Here is a 24,069-nt window from a genome sequence, read left to right on the forward strand (position 1 = left end):
TCACAGTAAAGGTCCCAACGCCCCAAGGCCAGGTCTCCCCACGACGCCAGGCTCTGTGGCCCCCATGTACACCTTTTGGCGGAAAACATCCATTCCCTGAAACCAGAGCACACCAAAGGGCAGGACACAGGGTCCTCTGGGGCATTGTCCCATGCAGGGCACTGGGCACCAGACAGAGGTCCCTGGAAAGCTCCAGGCCCCCGAAGGACATACTATTCGGGGCTCAGTGCCAGTCCTGCACGCTCCCCAAACACAGACCCACCTTTGTGCATTGCGCTGTGAGTGCGGGTGTCTCAGGGCCACCATCTGAACACCCATAAACCAGGGCTTGGACCATAGAAACTGATGCCCTCACAGCTCTGGGGCACCCCAGAGGACCCTTCCTCAGCTCCCCAGGCCTCCTTTGCAGACACTGTCTGAGCCACCCGTTTGGGGTAACTTGTTCCTGGGGTCACAGGGAATCCATGCAGGGCATTGACAGAGACGGGGCTCACACTCTACAGGTTGTCTCCCCCACTGACTCCAGCAGCCTCCAATGAACTCGTGCTCAACGAGGCCAGATGTGTGGGCTTCTAGGTTCATCTCTATGTTTCCCACTTCTACCAAGAATGCTCCTTGGTTTATTTAAGGAGAATGCCTGACTCTCCATATCTGGCCACATGGACACCTGGCCACCAGGATGGTGGTCTGCTTACCTAGAGGTCTGCTCACCCCGAGATCTGCTCACTTGGACATCTGCTCACCTGGATGTTTGCTGACCTGGAGATCTGCTCACCTGGAGATCTGCTCACCTGGACATCTGCTCACTTGGACATCTGTTCACTTGGAGATCTGCTCACTTTGACATCTACTCACCCGGAGTAGACCAGCCCTAAATGGGAACTGTTGTGGATTGAATGACATCTCCCCAAAATCCATATGTTGAGGCCCTCATCAAGGACCTCAGAAGGTGGCTGTATTTGGAGACTGGATCTTCAAACAGGTATGAGGTCACTCGGAGGGGCCCTGATCCCGTAGGACTGGGGTCCTTACAAGAAGAGGAGATAAAGACACAGACAGGCAGAGACCACCACGTGAGGACACGGGAGATTAAGGGGTCTACACCCAAGGAGAGAAGCCTCAGGAGGAACCTGCCTCAGCCCCTCCTGGATCTCAGCCTCCCAGCCTCCAGACGGAGAGATGAATTCCTATTGTTGAAGTCTCCCCCGTGTGGGGCGTTTCTTACGGTTGCCCTAATACAGGAGGGGAAGTCCTGACGGGCCCCTGGCTCCAAACGGCAAACGTGCTTCCATCCTCCACGCTCCATCAGGGCCAGCGGGAAGAAGCACCATCTGGAAAAACCTAGGAACATCCTGTACTTGAAGTCCAAGGGGATAAAACTGGTGGTGATCTCCACCGTCTACACAAACACCCACAACCTACTGAAGTCAGTAAAACTCAAGCCAGTTTGTTCTTTGGTCTCTTTATTTCCACTCACAAAAGGAGATGGGCACCCAAGGGCAAGACGCTTTGGGTGACTGCACACGGCATCGTAACGTTGGCTGTCTCTGGAGTAAAGGCCACGAGGGCGGGTGCCGAGAAACACAGAGTCTCGTGAAGCTAATGCCCCAGGGGTTGAAAAGTGGGTGTCTCTCCATCTCAGAGCAAGAACTGGGTGGCTGGTTGCCATCGGCAAGGCAGGTCTCCTTTCTCACCCAGGAGCAGGGAGCTCTGCTTCTGGGTCCTTGTGCTGCAGGACGGAAGAGCAGAGAAAATGCTCGGGAATGGAAATGTGAGGGTAGGACGTGGGTGAGATGCACGGATGAAGGTGGTTTCGGGGCACCCTGGTCATCTTTCCTCATGATTTATGGGAAAACATCAGGCACAAGGAGATGCGAGCTCAAAGCAGGAAACACTCCAATGCACGGGATCCCATCTATGGTGATTCTGCTTTTGAGCCCTGAAGTAGCATCATCTGTGCGATGAGAGATGACCCAGTGGGTGCAATGGCATTAGGGGTCTTCAGTAATCCTCTCCCAGACACTGGCCGTGTTTCTGTTCTCTTTACCATGGTGTTGAGTACCCTAGATGCTCCTCCTGGAGCCCATAACGCAACACAGATCCCAATGCCGGCTTTTGAGTTTGCACACCCTCACAACATCACATATGAGTTGTCACTCATCACAAACGTAAAGCCCCCAAGAGAAATCTCCTCGCCACCTTGCAGGGGCTGGCAAGGGAGCCTGCTGGGGTCCCCGGAGGTCTCTTCCTCCTCCGTCTGTGGGCACAGGGAGCTGGTCGTCATGATGGGCATCTCGGCTTCATGCTTGACCACGTGGACAACTAGGGCCTCTTCTGGGACACACTCTTGCTCTGCACCCTCCATCTTATTTAAGTGGGCCACATTCTGGGTGTCTTTTATCCACTCCTGTAGGGATGAAACATGGCTTCGTGAACCCAAGGGAAATGCCTCTCCTCTCGTGCCCCCTGGCTACGCATCCCTGGGACCCAGGCAGCCTCCCTCTGGCAGGAGCGCCAATCCCAGGGAATAGAAAACACTGGCGTTCGTATCTGGTTATCTCTGAACTAAGCCCAGGGTGCTTTTTAGACCTGCTTTGTATCATCGGCCCCAAAAGCTGTTTGCAGAACCTCCGTGACCTTCTAAATGTGTCAGGGCAAGGAACACGCCTTCTGGTGTGGCTCTTCTCAAACCCAATTGTGTTTGCAAGTCGCCTGGAGTCTTGTGACCAGGGTTATCACTCAGCGGTGGGCTCTGGACACAGCAATTCTAACAAGCCCCACAGGGATGTCCTTGATGCTGGCGGGGTCACACCTGGGACAGGGGGCTCCGTGAGACTCTGTGCCAACAGGGGGAGTGTCCTTGCTCCTGCTTGGAGTTGGATGTCCCCTGGCCACCCCAGACGGCTTCTGTCTGTGAAAATCAACAACCATTACTATCAGCCTAGTCACTTCCCACATCACACCTGCCACCCAGAGGCCCAACCCTCCCTTTTCCTCTGCCCTGTCGCTTCTCCAGGCTTCATCAGACCTCATGAAAATGGCACAGGAGCCCCCAGGTCTAAGCACCCCTTTGGGGTTTTCCCTGCTCTTCCGTGAACCCTCCTGCACTCTCACGTGCATATGAAATCAACATTTTCTTCTGTTAATCTGATTTTTTTTTCATCTGGTTAATTTGCAGGCCCTGATCACAGAACCTAAGAGGGTAGAGCGAAAAAAAATTTCACCCCGTTTTTTTTTTTTTTTTAACTCCCTTACACCTAAGTAGTTTCGAAATCAATCATGCTCCTGGAGGAGGTAGGAGAGCACACACCCCTCCCCAAAATAAACATGTGCCCATCCTAACACCCAGAACTTGTAAATGTATATTTATACAGAAATAGCAACTTTGCCCATGTGACTAACGAAGGATCAGCGATGAGACCATCCTGGATCAGGGTGGCCCTAAATCCAAGGACGGTGTCCCCATAAGAGACAGAAGAGACACAGATGCAGAGAAGCCACAAGAGGACGGAGGCAGAGATGGGAAGGACATGGTCACCAGCCCAAGGACGCCTGGAGGCCCAGAAGCTGGAAGAGGCAGGAAGGACCCTCTTCTGGAGCCTTAGGAGGGAGCATGATCCTGCCCCGCCTGGATCTCAGTGGTCCTGCCCCGCCTGGATCTCTGTGGTCCTGTCACCCCCTGCATCTCAGACTCTGGTCTCCAGGACAGGGAGATGATTAATTGCTGCTGTTTCAAGCCTCTGGTTGGAGGCAGCACCGGACAACTTCCGGTGCACTGTCCCTTAAAATCCACGGCACCGTCTGGTGAGCTCCGGGGTTGGGGCGCTGGTCCCGTCTCCCTAATTCCCAACAACTCACAGGCCTCCACGAGCCCTTATCAAGGGAACGAAATAACGATTGAAAACCGTTGAAAAGCGGAAGTTTCTGGTCTGTTTTTGGCTCTGCGGGTTGGGGGAGCACGTTAAGAACACAACTTCCTGGTGAGATGAAAAGGCAACTGGGCTGGAAAATCCCGTGAGGGCACCGCGCTCTGGGGCTGACTGAAAGAGAAGCCGCCTTTTGAAACCCTCTCGGGACCTTATCTGTCTGCCCAGGAGCAAACCAGGAAGAGGGGGGGTCTCGGTTCAGAAGAGGCTCACGGGCACCCAAGGAGGCAGCTGGAATTCATGTGGGCTTTCAACAGGGTACAGGGGGAGGTGTGAGAGCGTGACAAGGACATCCCGCAGGACAAGCACGGGAAGATGGCAGTTACCTGGAAGTTACCCTGGTGGGATTCAAAGAGCCCAGGGAAGCTGAATTTGGGATCAGGCACCATGGGCATGAGGAGCTTCTGAACTCTGAAATGGACACGGAGAGCTTGGTCAGGTGGGCCGGCATTGTGGAGCGGGGCTGTGGGCTTTCAAGGGGCCGAGCATGGGGACACAGTCCCCCCTCAGGGACATGGCTCCTGGATAGGACTATGTCTTCCTTGTCAAGACATACGCTCCCCCCTTCAGCTCCCCAGGGTCCCTTCTCCCACCATGCCCCTGACACCGTCCAGCGAGAAACTGTGGGGTTACAGGGATGGACCCCCTTCCTGCACAATACTGATTCCCATCAGGCAGGGATTGCTCCTTCTCTTTCCATAAGGCAGTGGACTGAATGGTGTCCCCACAAAGTTCATCGATTGAAGCCCTATCCCTCCCTGCAACTTGTGTTTGGAGATCAGGCTTTTCGGGTGGTCATACTGAAGGTTCCCTGAGTCTTAAGGGAGGGGCCTGATGGTGATCAGGATAAGCCCCCTGGACCATTGGTTATTTGGGGCTGATGGCTGTTAAGATGTAGGACATATAGAAGGAGCTCTGTCTTCTTCCCCACCTGCCTAAAAACTAGGCATCCGTTTCCTATTTTGCAATGGAAATTTGTTTTTGTAAAGGTGCCGCCCTCTCATAACCAGGAAAAAAGAAAACAGATTGTACCACCGAGATATTTCTGCATAGACAGCCTTTCTCTACCATTAGTTTTATCTAAACATTTCCTAGTCAGCTTCCCCGAATTTACCCGTAGAGCTTCAGGTCCCCTTTTTCTCTGCCTAACGACTTCTCCACAACCTTTGCCCTTTGTTAAACCAGCATATAAGCTCCCCAGACTAACGGCCACTTTGGGTTTTCACTTCTTGTCTGTGACTCCTCCCTGCATGTCAAACTATAACATCAATAAAGAAACATATGCTTTATTTAACTAAAATAAAATTAAGCCAGATGTAAAAGTTAAATGTAGACGAACCCTTTCTAAAAGAAACAAGCAATAAAATAAATTAAATATTTTTTAAAAAGAAAGAAATATATGCCATCTCCCCTGTTAATTTATCTTGGGTCACTTTAATTCACAGGCCCCCAGGGACAGAACTTGAGAGGTTCTACTATAATCTACTCTGCTCCAAATCTGATATGACTGGAGACTTTATAAAAAGAGAGCGCGATTACAGGGATGTGTGGACTCACAGGGAGAGGAGACAAAGCGAGAAGACGCTGTCTACACGCCAAGGAGAGGCCTCAGGGAAAATCCGCCCTGCCCATGCCTTGATCTCAGCGTCCCAGCTTCCAGAACTCGGAGAGGATTAATGCCTGTAATTTGAGCCTCCCCCATCTTTAGTCCTTTGTTACGGCCACCCTAGGACACGATACCAATATAGTTGACTTTTCACCCCTCACTGTGAATACAGGCTTCCCTTGAAGACAGGGCAAGTGCTAGTATTTTCCAGGAATCATGCCCGTCAGTGTCCCGTGGGGGTGATTATCAGCTCTGTATTTAGAACACCAGCAGACACCCTGATCTGATTGTTTTGTCTCCTCCGCAGCAGGGCACTGTTTGGTGGCATCTGTTGGAGAGGGTAAAAGCAAGGCGATGATGCTGGAAAGGTCACGGACAATCTGCAGGAATTAGGAGATGCACCCCCTTGCTGTATCGGGCTCCAAGGGGGCCCGTGGCCGTTGTCCCACTTCCCCTAGCACAGACCCAGCCTCAGGGCTCCAGGATGGTCCTTTGTCTTTCTCTACATGTGACCCCCAGTGTCGCTATGGAAACCTCATCCTAAGAAGTGAAGACGGTGCCCACTACCTTGGACATCGGTACCCTCACACGTCAGCCAGACGCCTTGGTACAACGCAAGTCGGTTTACATAAGGATGGAAATAGCGGTGGTTAAGTTGTGAAGACGGTCAGCAAAGAAAAGCTATTTAATCATTTTTGAGATGCTGTCCGCGAGCTCAGAGAATACTGTGTGGGTGTATCTGTCACTGGGTTTGAGAAGCAGACGAGGGTCTATGTGCAATTCTCATCCTCTCCACCTAACAAAAAAAGCTCAATAAGTCTCAATGACAATTGAAAACTGTTTTAAGCACCAGTCACTCTAACACAGTAGGTGGACACAGCTCCGTGGGGTCTGTGTTGGAAACAAACTAACCCTCTGATAGGAGTTAACACTCATATATACTCCTGTCTCTACGACACTATTTCTCAATGAATTCCCCAGGTATCTCTGCATTTTTGAGATTATTTCTGTCAACTTTCCTGTAAGACATTCTTGGCGACATGTGATTGTGGGGGACGTGATGTCCACCTCAATAACCCTATCAGATGATTCTCTTTCTCTTTTCCACTTCATGGGCAAACAGCAACCAAAGCCCTCTCTCCCATGTGTATGACAAGACCAGCGAGAAGACGCATCCTTACCTCCGTACTTTCCATAAAGACAGAAGAAGAAGGAACACGGTCAGCAAAGCAACCATGCAGGAAATTAAAACAAATTTTGGGACAAGCTTTTTCTGCTGGCACGAATCTAAAGGAAAAAAGAATGAGTGTTGTCAGATTTCAGGATGATAGTAAATTGGTCTCCAACATCCCATTTTCCTTCCTTTATAAATGGCGATGTCTACAAATCTTGATTTCAGTGGGAAGTATCCTGGGAAGAGAGATGGTCTGTCTCAACAGGCACACCTCAGGCAGTCACTGCAGGAGGTGGGTAGAGTCGACGCACAGTTGTCAGGTACCTGTGTTACCAGCAGTGTCTGAGGCTACTGAGGCTTGGTTTTGGCTATCCTTTGTCTTCTGTATCTATCGATGTATCTATCTATCAATCATCTATCCATCCGTCCATTTATCTATCCATGCATATCCATTCAACCATATCTAACTATTCATCCATCCCTCCTCCATTTATCCATCTATCATTCTATCCATCCAACCATCCACCCATCCATCCACCCATCCAACCATCCATCCATCCACCCATCCAACCATCCATCCATCCATCCACCCTTCCATCCATCCATCCAACAATCCATCCATCCATCCATCCATCCATCCATATCTAACTATTCATCCATCCATCCATCCATCCAACCATATCTAACTATTCATCCATCCAACCATCCATCCATCTATCCATCCATCCATCCATCCATCCATCCATCATCTGTCTACCTTTCCATCTATCACCTAGCCACCTATCCATCTACTCACCCACCCACCATATCTATTTATCTATCTATGTATGTATCTATCTATCCATCCATCAACTCATTTATATCTATGGACTGTGCATTTATTTACCTATCTGTCATGATTTATTCATCTATGTCATCAATATTCTATTTGTATATCTATAATATATGCTTGCATCACCCTAACAACATTCATAAATAGTACTTATTATTATTGATGCTCTTAATAAAAATAAAAATGAAAATGAGCCCAATAGGGTAGACAGCCTGGAGAGAGAAACAATTGGTTTCAAATTGATCTCTGAAGTAGGAGGTGAGGTCATTCATTTTTAGGTGCCCCTAAGCCTCTCTCCCCTAAAAGACAAGGTAGAGCACTGCTGTGTGACAAGCCTTACCTCTCAGCTCCCCGCTCTGCTGGTATGTCACTTCTGACCAGTCACTTGGGTATGTGTCAGGGCCATAGCTGGACTCCATCGTTTTCACTCTGGCCCGGAAGAAATAACATTTCTCAGCATCCAAGCCATCTGTCGTAACATTGCAGGTTTCTTCCTCCTTGGACTGCAGAGAAAAAGCAAACACGGTGATCGATGACTTGACCTAAACCCTTTAACCTTGTACTAGAGAGTCACGTAAGATTCCTACTTTTCAGCATTCCCACTCTTGTTGCACTTTCTCTATCAGCCTAGCAAAAACAAATGCAGTGACAATTTCTAGATGCCCCTCCAAGAAGAAACAATCCCTTGTAAAAGACACGACTACATATGTTTTTAAGAATTACTTGGTGAGGGGCACCTGGGTGGCTCAGAGGGTTAAAGCCTCTTCCTTCGGCTCAGGTCATGATCCCAGGATCCTGGGATCAAGCTCTGCCTTGGGCTCTCTGCTCAGTGAGGAGCCTGCTTCCCCCTCTCTCTCTCTCTGCCTGCCTCTCTGCCTACTTGTGATCTCTGTCTGTCAAATAAATAAATAAAATCTTAAAACAAAACAAAAGAACAAAAACAGAATTATTTGGTGAAAACTTACTCCTTCCAAAAAAAGTAACTTTTTGGAAAGAATACAAAATTTACTCATGTTTATTTTGGAAACTTTAGAAAACATACACACATACAAACACACAACAAAAAAAACATAAAACCTCCTTCATTCTAGCTCCATGATATAACTGGTGGCTCTTACATATTTTGTCATATTGATGTACCGTAATTTGACTCTCTTCCTAGTGTGTGGCATAGAGGAAGCCTCCAATGCTTTGTTTTTATTTTAGATAATCCTTCAATAGACGCCTCTGAGTATAAAACCTCATGCACATTTTCAATCCTTTCCCTGCGATTAATTTCTAAAAAAGGGACTCAACAGATCAGAACCAGGAGAAGTTCTTAACGTTTATTAATGCTCAACATCCTTGCCCAGTATCACATTTTGTTATTAGCATAATATTTAGGTGGAATCTGGTACCCACCTATTGCTTTAATCTGTATTTCTTTGATGAGTTTCATCAAATCTCATCTCCATGATGGCATTCTACTAGATCAGCAATAGGTCAGTTTTTTTTTCTCTTTTCTGATAGGTCCCCTCCTGTTTTAACTGCCTTACACTGGTATTCTCACTTTTATCCTTATCGCTACATTTATTGTACCGTTTCTAGATTTTGGCGTGTGTTGCATGGGCAATACGTCCGCTTAGGGTTTGCCTCCTCCTACAGAGGGTTCACTTTATGAGAGTAGAGATTCCCGTCTGTTGACAGGTCCCATTGTTGTCTCCACATATGTGCCTGGTCCAACCAGTGAACATAATAATAATGAGGAAGAGTAGTGAGTGAGTAGTACGTGTGCGCCTAGTGGTAAGACTACCCATAGTAAGAGTGAATTTACTCAATGTTTTTCATGTGTTATCATTTCCATCCACAAGTTGCCCTTGCTAGGTGCGACTATTATGTCCTCAGTGCTTGGGGCATAGTAGATACTCAATAAGTATATCTTGAATGAATGTTGAAGAAAATCCCTCCCAACACCTGTAACTATGGCAGGTATCGACTGTCCTGGGCTGAGAAGTTCAGTTACACTCACCTACCCTTTACTTCCTGGATGGTGCTAGGAGATATGGTCCTTCTGGTTGACCTCCTTATCCAAGTCTGCAGAGCTCGATGGACACAAGTGTACTTGCAGAATGGTGGAGTCCCTGAATTCTGAGACGGGCAGGGAGCTCATAGTCCAGGTAGCTTAATTACTCTTGTCATGTTAGACCCTTATCTCTAGGAGACACCCTTCAAGCCAACTTCAGAGTTTGGACACTTCCAGGAATGGGCATCTCACTGTACATGATTTGGGTGATTCCGTCTGCTCTCTGCAGAATTTGCCCATTAGTTCCAGTTCTGCTATTGCAAGGAATTTAATGCCTTGTTTATACAGTGGTCATTTCATTATTGGAAGGCAATTGTGAGCCTCTGGGTCATATGATCTTCACATAATTTTAATGTATCCCATAGATTATGCCCATAGACACAGAACCAGAAAGGTTCTCGTATGTTCAAAAAGCATACAAAGAAGGCTAGATGGCACAGTGTGATGATGATGAATTTCATTTGTCACCTTGGCCAGGTTTGGTGCCCAGTTAATTAGATGTCAGCCTACATATTCCCGTATAGGTGTTTTCTAGAAATGATCAATGTTTTTAATCAGCCAAATTTAGGTTACTCTATAATGTCGGTGAGCCTTACTCACCCCGTCGAAGGCCTTGAGAGGACAGACTGGAGCTTCCTAGAGAAGTCTCAAGACTCTATTGGAAACCTGTCTGGGTTTCCAGCCTACCGGTGTGAGACTTACCTGTCCCTATAATCTCATAAGCAATTCTTTAACATAAATGTCAACATCTGTCTCTGTGTCTCTCCATGTTTCTCTCAGCTACCACTTGGGGATTCTTACTCACACTTGCCCTGAGGAAAAGATGCCACCCCACTCACCTGCCACTCAGTGTCGAACATACTCTTGTACTGGATTTCGTAGAGGAGACGCTTGTAGGGGAGATCAGAACAGGTCACTGTGATGGCTTCCTGATGCCACTGGAAGTTCAAGTCTTTCGGGGAGCTGGGTTTCACTAAGACACAGAGACAACAAAATGATCACCACTTCGACAGAGATCCCACGTCTCTAAAATTATCGTTGTAAGTTTTCTTAGACTTGTGCTCTTCTGCCTACATGAATCCTTCCCTTAATACTTTATAAGATTGGCATTGGGGGGTCATTTGTCCTCATTACATCTGTAGCATTGGTTTGAACCAGAGCTCCAAGGACCTATATGTATGTTGTAAGAGGAACTCTTTGAGGTTGTGTGAAAAACTCCTATGTATGTTTTAGGGGATGAGTAGTGTCCCCCTAAAGAAAGATGTATGTTGAAGTCCTAGCCCCTATATCTCAGAATAGAACTGCATTTGGGATAAATTTAGGTATAATTATTAATGAAAAGATGGGTTTTATTGGAGTAGGGTGTGTTCTGCTCCTATTTAACTGTTGTCCTCATAAGAGGAAACAGAGGCACACAGCAGGAAAAGGGTATATGGAGGTAGAGGTATAAATGGGGCTAATGGCTCTACAAGTTGAGGAACACCAAGAGTTGCCAGCAGCCACAGAAACAAAGAGAGAGGCATGGACCGGATTATCTCCCAGAGTCTCCAGAAGGAACCAGCACTGGCCACACCTTGATTTCAGATGCCTGGGATCTTCTTAATTGTGGGAGGACAAATTTCTCTTGTCTTAAGCCACCCATTTTGTAGTAATTCATTGCAGTAGCCTCAGCAAACTAAAATGAGGACAGAACATGGACAATGCCATATGGGACTCCTTTCTAGAAAATGAATGCTTTTGTGAGTTAAATGGTGTCCACCAACAAGTATGCCCAAGTCCTAACCTCTGGTACTGTGAAAGCAGCTTTATTAGGAAACAAGATCTGTGCAGAAATCATCAAGATAGAATGAGGTCATCCTGGATTACGGTTGCCCTAAATCCAAGAGCGAGTGTCCTTAGACAGAAGAGGAGAGACACAGACACGGGAGAGAAGCCACAAGAAGATGGAGGCAGAGCTAGGAGGAACATGGCCACAAGCTCAGGGATGCCTAGAGCCCCAGAAGCTGAAACAGGCAGAAAGGACCCTCCCCTAACCCCTGAAAGGAACACAGCCTTGCCCCTCCTGGATCTCAGCAGCCCTGCCCCACCTGGATCTCCAACTGTGGTCTCCAGAGCTGGGAGATGATTAATTTATGTTGTTTCAAACCATCCGGTTTATAGTCATTTCATGTGACACTCTTTTGTAACCCCAGATAGACAGCCAACCCTGAACACTCCTAAGAAAAACCAGTGGGGTGGTATGGAGGGCAAGATGTCCTTCTCTCTCTCTCTCTCTCTCTCTCTCTCTCTCTGTTGGAGGGCAGTGTGTCATACCACATCTTTTCCCAATGCATGTATCAAGATGGATTTTCTAGAAGGCCAGTCTCTTCTAAGTTGGAGTAGGAAAGGAGCCCTGGGCAATGAGTTTGTTTTTGGTACTTACAGTAAGCACTGATCCATTGGCACTTGGTGAGAAGGCTATGTGTTGCATTCCAGATGGAAAAGCACAGAATTTCATCTTTTTTTGCCTCCAGGAGGCATCCAGCAGTGCGACTTTGTTGAAGAATATAGTTGGAGCATTGGCTATTTGTCTCATCACTGCTTAACCTGCGGTTAAAAAAAAAGGGACCCATTCAGCCATAGAGGGTCTTTGAAAATAATATCTTCACACATCTACAGGCCACTCCTTTGCTCCACATCTCTGCAACAGACTCAGATTGGGGACCCCTTTCCCTAGCTTCAAGGACCCTTTCTTACAAACACAGTAAGAAGTGCCCAAACAGAAATCATCCACTCTCTCAAAAGGTTAACCTTCTAGAATCTCCCCTTAGATGGGTTGAATGGTGGCTTTCCAAAAGGCATGTTCATGTTTTAATCCCTGGATTCTGTGCATGGGAGCTTATCTGGAAATATAGTCTTCACAGGTGTGATTAAAAGAAAGATATCAAGATAGGATCATCTTGCATTAAAGTGGGTCCTAAATCCAATGACACCATCCCTATAAGAGATGCAAGATGAGACACGGTCTCAGAGAAGAAGCCACATGAAGTTAGAGACAGAGATGGGACATGGCCACAAGTCCAGGGATGCCTGGAGACCAGAAGCTGGAGGAGGCAGGAAGGACCCTCTCGGGAGCCTCTGGAAGGAGCACAGCCCTGCCCCGCCTGGATCTCAGTGGCCCTGTCCCGCCTGGATCTTACACTTCTGGTGCCAAGAACTGGAAGAGGATGAATTTCTGTTGTCCTAACCTGCTCAGTTTGTGCTACTTTGTTACAGCCACCCATGAAAACTAATAACGAATACGGCTTGACTTGCAGAGTCATCATGCCCTTGATTTGAACAGGCACTTTAATAAGGAAGTACCAAGATTAGAGATCTCCCTGGGGCTTCGTACAATATGAAGAAAAAAACACGGTTCCCAGTTAAGACCAGTTCAGGCTCTGTCTTTAAGTCCTCGAATCTAAGCAATGACTCGATGAAGAACTGTGTCCTCTATAATGAGGAAACCGATGATCAAGTGACTTACCGGTGCGATCGCCTAGGAAATCCAGCATTTTCTTTTTAAAGCTTATTTTCCCCTTCGATTCACCTTAAACTGTCTTGCATACACTTTCCCATTTGTGTCATACGCTATCAAACTGCAAAGAATCAATCACACATCACACATCTCCCATTCACAGAATTAGGACTAAATTATTTAGAGAATCCTTTCCTCCAACATTTATACCCATGTCTTTGAGCATGGAAGACCAAAAAAGCCCATGACAGGGAGATACGTTTTCGGAAGGTGGTGGCTGGTGAGCTGGCGTGAGAGTGTCAGATGGTTAACGTTTGCCATGGCTGCATAGAACGTTTCAAGGGAACAGGGCTCCCTTTGAAGGTATCTGTTGAGACATCGCAAATGGTCCTGGATGAACAAACACCTTCTGGGTGTCCTGGTAAGAATCTAGGTAGTTTTGAGTGTGACTCGGTCATCACTTGGTTAGGAGGCTTGGGAAATCTGTGGTTGCTGTTGTGGTGAGGATTCGAGTCTAAACAGAACACACACATTCACACTTGAACGTTCTGATCCCTCACACCTTCATGACCTGGTACTGGCTGCGGTCTTAGAGGAAGAAATATTTGCACGCAGAGCAGGATGTTCCCTTCCTAGGGGCACTTACTTGTAGAGGAACGTCAAATTTGTCCCAGAGACCTTGCTGGCATTCCACGTGACCTGCACGGTTTCAAAATTAAAGTTGATAATCTGAAGTTGCAATGCTCCTTCTGGGTGAAAAGACAAACAGAGGATCTTTTGAGGCCATGCTGAAAACAGATGGATATCTGTCAAAGGACACCAGCACTTTTGTCGTACAAATGAAAGAATGCTTTAAAGGGACAGAGAAAATCAAGATTTTCACAAATAAGCCAGGCATTAATTATGTCACTAAGAGCCTCAGGATATATAAATGTTGCTCAGGACAGAGGCATGAGCCAGCAGCAAGATTACAGCCACTTTTCTTCTTGTGTTTGCAAGAGATTATGACCTTTAATTAGTATGATGGGCAGCTACTGAGTATCGACTGTGTGTTTAATGACATCATCTTTTGGGGGCACGCAGGGGGGCATTAGACACTGTCTCCCAGCCACCCAACTCGCTGTCTCACTCAGAACACCAAACATGACAACTTGAGAAAAAGCTCGCCGACAAATGAGTCCTTTGGTCTTGGCTTTTCAAGTGAAAGTCTTGGGTACTTTTGATTTTCACGGATGTTAGTCATTGTGAAAGTCGTGAATGGGTGTATTCTAGGATAGAGCAAACATGCTGTGATAGTGCGGGTAGCAAGAGGCAAGTCTCCAACTGTCAGAGGAGGGAGTAACAATTTGGGGAATATGGAAGGCTAGAATGAACTCAGTGGTGTTGAGTTAGAAGTGGAAGTATTTAGGACAGGTAGATAGATGATAGATATGGATGGATAGATAAAAGATGATGGATGGATAGGTAGGTAAGTAGATAGATAATGAAAGGGTGGATGAATGAATGATGGATGGATGGATAGATGATGATGATGATAGATTGATAGATATAGGGGTGGATGGATGAATTGATGGATGGATAGGCTAGATAAATAGATATAGGTTTGATGATAGATAAGTAGGTAGGTAGATAGATAATGGATGGATGGATGGATGGATGGATGGATGGATCAACAAACACATTTCTAACACCAGCAGGTTGTGGGGGACAGGAAGGTGAACAGATACATGTCCACAAATGCCAAGAAGGAGGGTCTGGAAGCCCCTAGATCAGGAACTCATACTCCACATTCAGTGCTGGGTTCAGCTCCCCCACCCATCAAGCAGGAGGCAAAGACAGGTCCTTGCCCTAGCTCTGTTGGCTCAACCCCACTGTGAGGTCTCCAGGCTGGATGGTTTGGCCTGCTGAACATTCAGGAGGCCACATTCCACTCCGTGGTCTGGAGTTAACCATGCTCTCTCGTCATGGCCTCTCGGCAATCCCAATCCAATCTTGTATTTCCCTTACCTGTTTCTCAAGACCTCCAACCGATGTTCTTATGCAATTGGCCAATGACTATCCACACGGTGGAAATGAACAAAGCCCACCCAAATGAAAACAAGCAGAAGACAATTTTTTCGAAGCTTTCAGGATCAGAGAGTCGAGCACCATCCCTTGCATTTGGCAGAGACTTAAAAGGCAGAGGGAGGAGGGAGAGAGCCTCATAGCCAGGCAGGGGTGGAGGTGGGGCACGGATGCTCAAGTCTGTCCTGATGGAGGCTGTTGGCACAGGGGTAGCTGCAGATGGTTCACTAGAAGCAGAGTGTCTGGTGGGATTGGTTTCATGAGCATAATTGGGTTTTTTGTGCTTGGTTCAGAGTTGGAAGCTGGGATGAAAATTAGGGAAGTTGTCAGATATTAACTCAAGGGGCTGGTTTCCCGGGCAGGCTGCCCCAGGTTGTGAATCAGAGCTCTGTTTTCCTAGACTGTTTGGCCATTGTCCATCTGCATATTTTGTCTCTCGGTTTCGTGCATTTTGGCAATCTGACCGCCATTCACGGAGACCCCAATGAGTCCTCTCTGTGCTGTTGTCAGCTATGTTATCTACACTCTTCATTTTCCAATGTCGTTGACGCCCCCGATGTCACCCACGGTGCCCAGTCCTGTGCTCAACGTGTAGAAAAATGCTCAGGAAAGATGTGCTGAATTGGCAACAAATACAGACGTTGAATTCTGTGAAAAATCCCATCATAAACTCTGGGATTTTTATCCCAGGGGATGGGATGTCTGGTTGACTCAGTCGATTGACCATCCAGCTTTGGGTTGTGATCTTGGGGTCATGAGGTTGAGCCCTCTCTCAGGCTCCATACTCAGCTTGGAGCCTGCTTCTCCCTCTCCCTCTGTTCCTCTCCTCTCTCTCTCTCAAATAAATAAATTAAATCTTAAAAAAAAATTAAAAACCACACACACAACATTATGGGACTCTGGATCCATCCTGACTTCTGAAAATCAAAGGTAGAAGGAAGGATATACATGTTCTTTGAGTTTTTAAGGAAGAGTTTCTCACGCCCGCGGTGTACGGAATACTTCTGTTTTGTGCTGACCATTGTTCCTGACGTAACCGATCACACAGTAGATGATCTCAAACTTGATGCACTGGTTCCAGAAGTAGAAGAGATGTTGGGAAAGACCTCCTAGCTTCTGGAAATCCCTGGCCTTCAGAAGAGGAACTAGTGCCCATTTCTTATGGTGAACAGCTTCGAAGGCTCTGAAAGGGAGGGGAGTGTACAGCTCAGTCCTCGACAAACATTACAACAGATCTTTGGACCGCCGTCTGTGGAAGATGTCTAATGGATAAACAAAACACCCCAGGGCATCAGCAGGAAAGGAGAAGTGTTCTTGTGGTTCATTACCTCCCCCATATGGTGAGCCAGTTGCTGGGAGAGTTTGCAACTTGATCCGACTTGAAAAGGGGAAAGAAAAGGAAGTCATCGTGTGTCTGTGGCTTCTTTGCTAACTGTCCAGAATCGATTCCGACATGCCCTTGGAGTCTAGGTGAGGGACGTGACTGGGGTTCTCGCCACCGGGGTGTGGGCAAGGCTTCTCTGAGAAGGAGAAGGAAAGCGTGGAAGGCGTTCTGCTGATCCTACAAAATGCTTTCATCCTACAAAACGGTGCTCTTGAAGCAGACTCTTCAGTGGGGCATGAAAGCAGGTCTGAGATCCGCAAGCCATCTGTAAGGGCTTCGGTGTGGTTTGCAAAACAGAAAGGGAACTTCTGCTTCCACACTGGGTCCTCACCCCTGCCCTGCCCTGCCCTGTACTCTGTCAGGGCAAATTGAGTTTAAAAATAAAACATGTAGGGCACCTGGGTGGCTCAGCGGGTCAAACATGTGCCTTTGGCTCAGATCATGATCTCAGGGTCCTGAGATGGAGCCCCAAGTCAGGCTCCACACTCAGAGCAGAGTCTGCTTGAGAGTCTCTCTCCCTCCCCGCTGCCCCTCCAGCTTGTGCTCTCTCGGTCTCTATAATAAATTAATTAATCAATCAATTAAATAAAAAGGAAGACATGCTTCCCTTCCCTTTCTTGGAGAACTTTAGGAAACTTGTAAGATCTTTCTCCATCTCTTTGACATACATGCACATCCTTTTACAAGTTCGTAAGCTTTCCCCCAGGTTTAGGGCCCAGGATTATCTTTTCTCAGACACCTGGAAAATTACTCTTGGAAATGCAAATACCAAGGAACGTGATGTTCCGTTTCTGTGGGAGGGTTAAGTCTGGCGCCAAGTTATAAAACAACATCTTGTTGTAAAGATAGGAGTTTACTCTCCCATGGGATAAAACCAACTAGCTAACACAGATGGTCGCTCCAATTACCGGGTGAAATTACGGAGAACTTTGTGGGACAAACAGTGCTGAGGGGGTCTCATACTCGAGAACCAGCAATTGTTTATTCCCAGAGATTGTGTATCATGCATGGTGACCACCAGCTCTAAAAAAAAAGGGCTTCTGTGTTTGCTGAATTCTTGTCTTTGTAGATCTTTTTTGCGCATTGTGTGTGGTGTGTATTGCCTTCTGGTTAAATCTTTATTGAATAATAAGGGGAGGCTTTTCTCTTTCTTCCACCTTTGTGGACGAGGCTCCCGGGTTGGCAAGCAATTTTGTTTCTTGCTAAATTTCCGCAGCAGGGTCAGGAGCATCCCCCAGTCCAGTCTCCAGGAACTAGCTATGCTCCTGGGCCCTGGGTCTATCTGTTATTAGCAATCCTGGTGGCACTGTTTCCATTGAGCAATGCCATCTCACTCTGGTAATCCCAGGGTCCCCATTTTTGAATGTCAGCTTCCCAACAAAAAAGAACGTGGGGACACCAAAACTGTGCTATTTCTCCCCTGTAATTGTTGCTCAGAAAGTACATGTTGGTTTTACCAGATATGATGAACTGATTTGGACACGTCGAGAGGCAAAGGCACAAAACTGCAAATTTACCTGAGGACCTATAATGCAGGCAGGCCCCGTGATAGAATCTGTCTGTACAGAGACAGAAGGAGGCAAAGAAAGATCCTTGGGACACTGATTGCCGGACTTCATCAATAGTTCACTTGTATCGAAAATTTACACTCTTGTGGAGAACCCCTCACGCACTAGATGATGGAGCCAGGGGAGGAGAAGGTCATGAGAGAGAGAAAGTTTTATGGGGATGGAGTTTCAGTTGATGAGAAGTTCTAGATGAGAAAGTTCTAGAAAATGAGAAAGTTCTAGAAATGGGTGGTAGGGATGGCTGGACAACAAATGTACTTAATGTCACTGACCTGTGCACTTAAGAAAGATTAAGAAGGAATATTCTATATATAGTTTATGATGATTTTTTTAAAAAGAATAAGCAACTTAATTTTGTAAAAAAAATTGTATCTATGATCATTTTTTTTTTTTAATTTATTTAGTCAGAGAGAGAGAGCGAGAGAGAGCACAGGCAGACAGAGTGGCAGGCAGAGTCAGAGGGAGAAGCAGGCTCCCCGTGGAGCAAGGAGCCCGATGTGGGACTCGATCCCAGGACGCCGGGATCATGACCTGAGCCGAAGGCAGCTGCCTAACCAACTGAGCCACCCAGGCGTCCCTATGATCATTTTTTTGAAAAAGAATAAGCAACCCAATTTTGTAAAAAATTGTATGTACCACCATTTAAAAAAAAAAGAATAAGCAACTTAATTTTATTTTAAAAAATGTATCTACCATCATTTTTTAAAAAAGAATAAGCAACTTTGCAAAACATTGTATCTGACCCCATAATTTCATGATATTTCCTAAGTCATTGCTCATGCTCCAGACATGGGAGCGTCTACCCCAAAGAACGGCTGAAATGAATTTCGCTGCCTTGTTTTGCAGATGCTCTAGTCTGGGGCTATCGGGGCCAAGTTGTTTCTTCTTCTTCTTTTTTAAGATTTATTTATTTTGAAGACGGAAAACGTGAGCACGTGCAGAGGAGAAGCAGCGGGAGAGAGAATCTTGAAGAAGACTGAGAGCCCGACCCGGGACTGGATCTCAAGACCCTGAGATCACGGTCTGAGCCACCCTGTGAGTGGGCTGGTCGACGGGCTGAGCCATCCAGGTGCCCCCCCGGGCCAAATTCTCAAAGCCGTGTCTTCGGACAAAGTCGCTGTGGTCCACGGCTAAGAGGGCGTATCATTCAGCCATTAGAAGGAATAAAGGACCTACTTGCCCTACGATGCGGCTGAAGTATGAACCCACGAGGCTGACGGACAGACACCGCAGAAAAAAGTGGTCAGATACCATGGGGACACCGTGAATATGGGATGTCCGGAAGAGGGAAATCCACGGACACGGAAAGCAGGTTAGCGGTTGTCAAGGGGCTGGGGACCGGATCGGGAAGGGGGCTGTATGGGTTCTTGGGTCGAGATTTTCCATTTGGGATGATGGAAACGTTCTAAAACTCATTGCATGTGTTTATGAATTTCCTAAAACTCATTGAATTGTGTCCTTTAAATGGACAAATTATATCCCAATAGAGCTGCTTCCAAAAAACAGCAGCAACAAACCAACAAAAAACCATGTCCTGTTTCACTTTCTTGCCCCGTCCCAGCTCCTGTGGACGTCTCGCTTGATGGAGACCTTTTCGACCAACACCGATGAGCAGGGTTTCCCCCCAACAAAGATCTTGCAATGGGAACCTGCCCCAACAGCTGCCCCATGTCAAGGACCCAGCCGATTTTCTGCAGATGTGCGTTGGATTCCAACACCCTCCCGGAGCTGCAGGGAAATCGGGAGCCCGACGGCCTCCTGCAGGTGCACCACTGAAACGCCAACAATTTCCTTCCTGGGTCTCAGTTCACTGCACACAGAGAGTTACGCAAAAGATGATTCAAGAACCGCACGCATTTGCTTCGAGGAGTTTGGAGGTTCCCAAGGGACTCTGCCCCCAAATAGGATTGGGTATTTCTGAGGTTAGTACGTGAGATCTGATCAAAGCCGTGGGTGGCGTGGGAAGGGGGGCAGCCCAGAAGGCCTTTCAATCACCAGCCATTTTCCTGGGGCCTGCGTGCCTCAAGGGTCGAAAACACAAACAAGCAGGAAGACGGCACGGACCCAGGACATTAGTTAGATGGGAAAGTCTGAACCATTCTTATCTGTCCTAACGGCGAGGACACAGGACTCGAGAGGCGGCAAAGCGTCGTCCCCATATACAGGCAGGTCCCTGATGGGGTGGGAAGCCCCACATCTGCCCCTACCCGGGCCTTCTCTGCAGGAAGGAGGCAGGCCAAAACCACACCATTGCTCAGCCCTGGCTGACGCCGACGGGGTCCCCGCGAGACCAGAGTGACATCCGGTTAAAGTGCAATCGTTCTGGTAAGGTGACCGCCATGAATGCTACGCTTTGGACTCTGACTCTGTTTCTCCCCCCTTCCTTCTTTATTTACTGGGCAACCGACACACAAAGGCAAAGGCCGCTGCACCGGGGCGTCCCCCTCCAGGCCCATCCCCACGTGGACACCCTCCAGAATCCATCTCATGCCGGTCGGACATGTCCTTGTGGTCCACCCGACCCCGTGAGGGCTCCCCTTATTCCTCTGGATGTCCACGCCGGCTGTGACCCAGGCACCCACATCTCCATTATGCATGCACGGAGCCCTGATTATAGATCTCTCCCACCCGTGACGGGGGCCGCCGCTAATGGTACCTACTGATACATCAACCAAGACCCTATTTCCAAGTAAGGTCCACAGGTAGGTTCCAAGGGTTCTGAATTGAACACTGGAGGGGAGTCCCAGCTGAACCCACAAAGGGAGGGCGTGTTACACACACAAGGGTAGAGGGACAGTAATCGTTAGCATCTACGATCCTAAGATACACCAGGCAGGGAGAGGTGTGTTAATGGCTGTACCCAATATGTCTTGGGCCGTTTGTGTGCACAGAGGACTGGCCTTGGGACTCCCTGCAAGTCTCATGAAGCATCGGCAACATGGCAGGTGGGAATGAAAGCCAGGGTCCTCGCAACTCCTGGGTGCAGAGGCAGCGGGATGTCCGGTCTGAGTCCATCCTGTCTCTGAGGGAGGCAGGTGCCCAAGGAGACCTTCTACAGAGCTGCCATCACCGGCACGTTGGTGGCCCACCATGGCTTTCCCCATGGATGGTCACCTCAACGTCACCCACCTGCAAGGTGATTCCTGGTCTACTCACACGGCACCGTCCCAACAACCACAAGCTCAGACGTGTCCCACACGACCACCTTCAGAACATCAGAAATCGTCAGATAAGCATCACCTTACACTCTCTTGCTCGCCTCCTGCCCTAACTCACACCCGAGTCTCTAGTCTCTGCTGCATGTGAGGGGAGCATTTGATCGTAATTAAAGACCCCTCACCCTTCCTAAATCTGCACATGAGGTCTGTGAGCTCACGGGTTCCTTCTGGCCGAAGGTGCGTCATCCCACAGGAAAGCAAAAATTGCCCCTGACAGAAATTCAACCTGAACCCCCCCCTCGTGAGTCTGTATGTCCGGTCATAGCCGCCCCCTTCCACATCTATGGGATCCTAACTCCTGCCATTGGCCACTGTGACCCGGGGTTACTGGATGTCCCGTTGCATTCCTCAGCGGACTGTGGGTGCACAGGAGAAGTAGGAGGAGCTTTCCTAATGCTGTGCCCCTGTGGGACCCCAGTTCCCACTACTTAGTTTTCAAGGCTTTTATGCCTATAACATCTCGGGCGCGAAAAGGCAACTGCACTGAAAGAAAAGGAAGCAAACCCCAACCCTCGTTCACAAAGTGTTTTCTAACAAGTTACTAGAAAGCCATACCCTGGCTAATTGAATTTAAATGAATAAAAATAAATAAAATAATAGTTACAGAAAGGGTCTGAGTGTGTTGGGCACCTCTGGGTACGGAGGGTCCCCATATGCACCTGCTCACGGATCAGAACCCAGAACTGGTCTAAACTGTGCTTTTCTTCGTGTAACTCCGAGACTGGGGTGTTAGTGAGGGAGACAGAGATGTCAGGAACCACTGAGAGACATTTCAGGTTCACGGGAGGTAAAATGTGGGTGCAAAGTGTCATGGATCTGCCTCGATGGGCGGGCACGTGGCAGATCTGAGAATGTGACAAGGGACCAATGGGTGTCGCACAGTTTAAGAATTAGGTTAGACCCCGTGCAGCTCCAGCCTTGGGAGACCCCTCACAAAGGCTCTTTGGGACTCCTTGCTGTGTCCGCTGGAACCCCGAGGCACCGTTATGAGACTATAGCAAACGGGGTTCACGGAGACTTGTAAACCTCCATGGGTGGTTTGCAGGATTCCCTGCAAGTGAAGGGGATACTTCACAGATTCCAAGTCCCTAACCTGTCATCCCAGGCTCCCTGAGCCACCCCGACATTACAAAATCCAATCAGACCTCCTCGGGCACAAGACCTGCCCCACCATCCTCACCATAGCTGGATCTCTCCCACTTGCCTTCTCTCGGACAAAGCGTACCCCAGGAGCATGCACCCAGGAACAGGTCCCGAGAACGCACAGTGAGGTGGGAGCTGGGATCCCTTCAGGAGACACGGCCATGGGCTTCTAGGATGAACCCACAGATGGACGGCTCCAAAGCCCATGGCGGGTGCAGACACGCCCTCACCTTTCCCCGGGGTGACACAAGCTCATCCCCGACAGGTCTATAGTCACTTAAACAAAATGCCTTTGAGCTCTTGGAAGAAACAACAGGGAAGCCACCCAGAATCTCAACGCAGCAGACCTCACACTCTTTCATTTACTTATTTATTTATTTCGTGCATTCGAACCGAATGCATTCCAACTGGGTCCGTCATGAGCCCTCTGCAAACAGGTGAGCAAGCCTATGGAGGCTTGGGAACATGCATGCTCTTTGTTACTGTTACAAAAAAAAAAAAACAAGCAAAGGGAAACAAAAAAATACAACAGTCGCAAAAGAGAAACACTGAAAGATGGGAAGGAAGGAACGAAGGAAGGAAGAAAGGAAGGTTGGTTGGTTAAAATAAAGGACATTTTATTCACACAAGTGGCCACATGGCCACACAAGCATGGCTTACCCAGTGCTGAGTCTTCTGAAACCATCACGTCGGCCAGGAGGAAGAGGGCTGCCGATGCCCAGGGCAGAAACACGGACCTCATACTTGCGGAGAGACACGAAAAAGAGTGAGCCGAAGGTCTGTGCCTTCATGGTTATTGTAAAGAGGTTACCCTGTTCTTAAAGAGTGGAACAGGAATAAGGAAATGACAACGGGAAACAGAGTCAATCTTTACTTAAAATGATGACTCTTGTTTAAAAGAGAAAAAAAAAAAAATAACCACAACAGAAACCCAAGATCACTCTTGCCCACGCGCAGCCCAGGAGGAGCTGGGCTGGAAAGCGTTGTGGCTGGTGGGGAGGCCTGTGGGGCGAGTGAGGTCCTGGAGGCGCTCTGTGGATGGTGGGCGTGGTGGGTCATCTGGCGGTGAAGACATTTCACCCATCCCATCGGGGGTCCATCCAAGCTGGGGGCGAAGGTGTTGAGCCTGGTGTCCATGAGGTTCACGTTGGGGAATTTCCAGAATTCAAATGAAGAATCATCGTTGGCTGGACGTCAGTGAGGACACCAGTTGCTGCGTGTTCCTCAAGAGCACAGAGCTAGGACTGACCATCTGCGTCCACCACTTCTGTCTTCAAATACACTCCTGGGAGTGGGTTCTCAGGGCTGTCAATGAAAAAAGAAAAAAAAAAAAATCAGAGAATGCCTGGCTGGCTCAGTCCGTGAATCATGTGACTCTTGGTCTTGGGGGCATGAGTTCAAGCCCCACATGTCAGGGTGGAGATTACTTAGAAAATTTTTTTTCCTAATTCTTTTAATTTAAAATTTTTTTAATTCAAAAATTTTTTAAGTAATACAGCGATTACTATTCTGGTAAAAACAGTCCATAGCTACAAAGCATTTTCACAGACACGGAATCTGTAAGCAAAAGGACATAAGCAAAAAAAAAAAAAAAAA

At 47.8% G+C, this 24,069-nt stretch overlaps 1 protein-coding gene across 1 annotated transcript; it reads right to left on the reverse strand.

Moving 5' to 3' along the window:
- Positions 1-1,446: 1,446 nt before the first annotated feature.
- CRLF2 (cytokine receptor like factor 2) lies at positions 1,447-23,305 on the reverse strand. Its single transcript, XM_004768330.3, has 8 exons — positions 23,134-23,305; positions 13,743-13,845; positions 12,023-12,186; positions 10,440-10,573; positions 7,879-8,041; positions 6,714-6,819; positions 4,253-4,337; positions 1,447-2,407 (listed from the first exon to the last, which is right to left on the reverse strand). The coding sequence occupies exons 1-8, from the start codon at positions 23,213-23,215 to the stop codon at positions 2,132-2,134; spliced, it is 1,113 nt and encodes a 370-aa protein (XP_004768387.2). The 5' UTR covers positions 23,216-23,305; the 3' UTR covers positions 1,447-2,131.
- Positions 23,306-24,069: the final 764 nt, after the last annotated feature.

Source organism: Mustela putorius, unplaced genomic scaffold (assembly GCF_011764305.1).
Source record: "Mustela putorius furo isolate JIRA1106 unplaced genomic scaffold, ASM1176430v1.1 tig00003836_pilon_pilon_pilon, whole genome shotgun sequence".
NCBI classification, from domain to species: Eukaryota; Metazoa; Chordata; class Mammalia; order Carnivora; family Mustelidae; genus Mustela; species Mustela putorius.

Bases quoted from the DNA above. Each gene is read 5' to 3' on its own strand.
- CRLF2 (XM_004768330.3), bottom strand. From the start codon at position 23,215: ATGAGGTCCGTGTTTCTGCCCTGGGCATCGGCAGCCCTCTTCCTCCTG. The intron at 10,574-12,022 runs GTAAGTACCAAA...TCTGTGTCTTAG, and splicing joins CCAATGGATCAGTGCTTACT to TGAAACCCAGCTCCCCGAAA. The intron at 8,042-10,439 runs GTGAGTGGGGTG...TTTTCTCTGCAG, and splicing joins TGTTCGACACTGAGTGGCAG to TCCAAGGAGGAAGAAACCTG.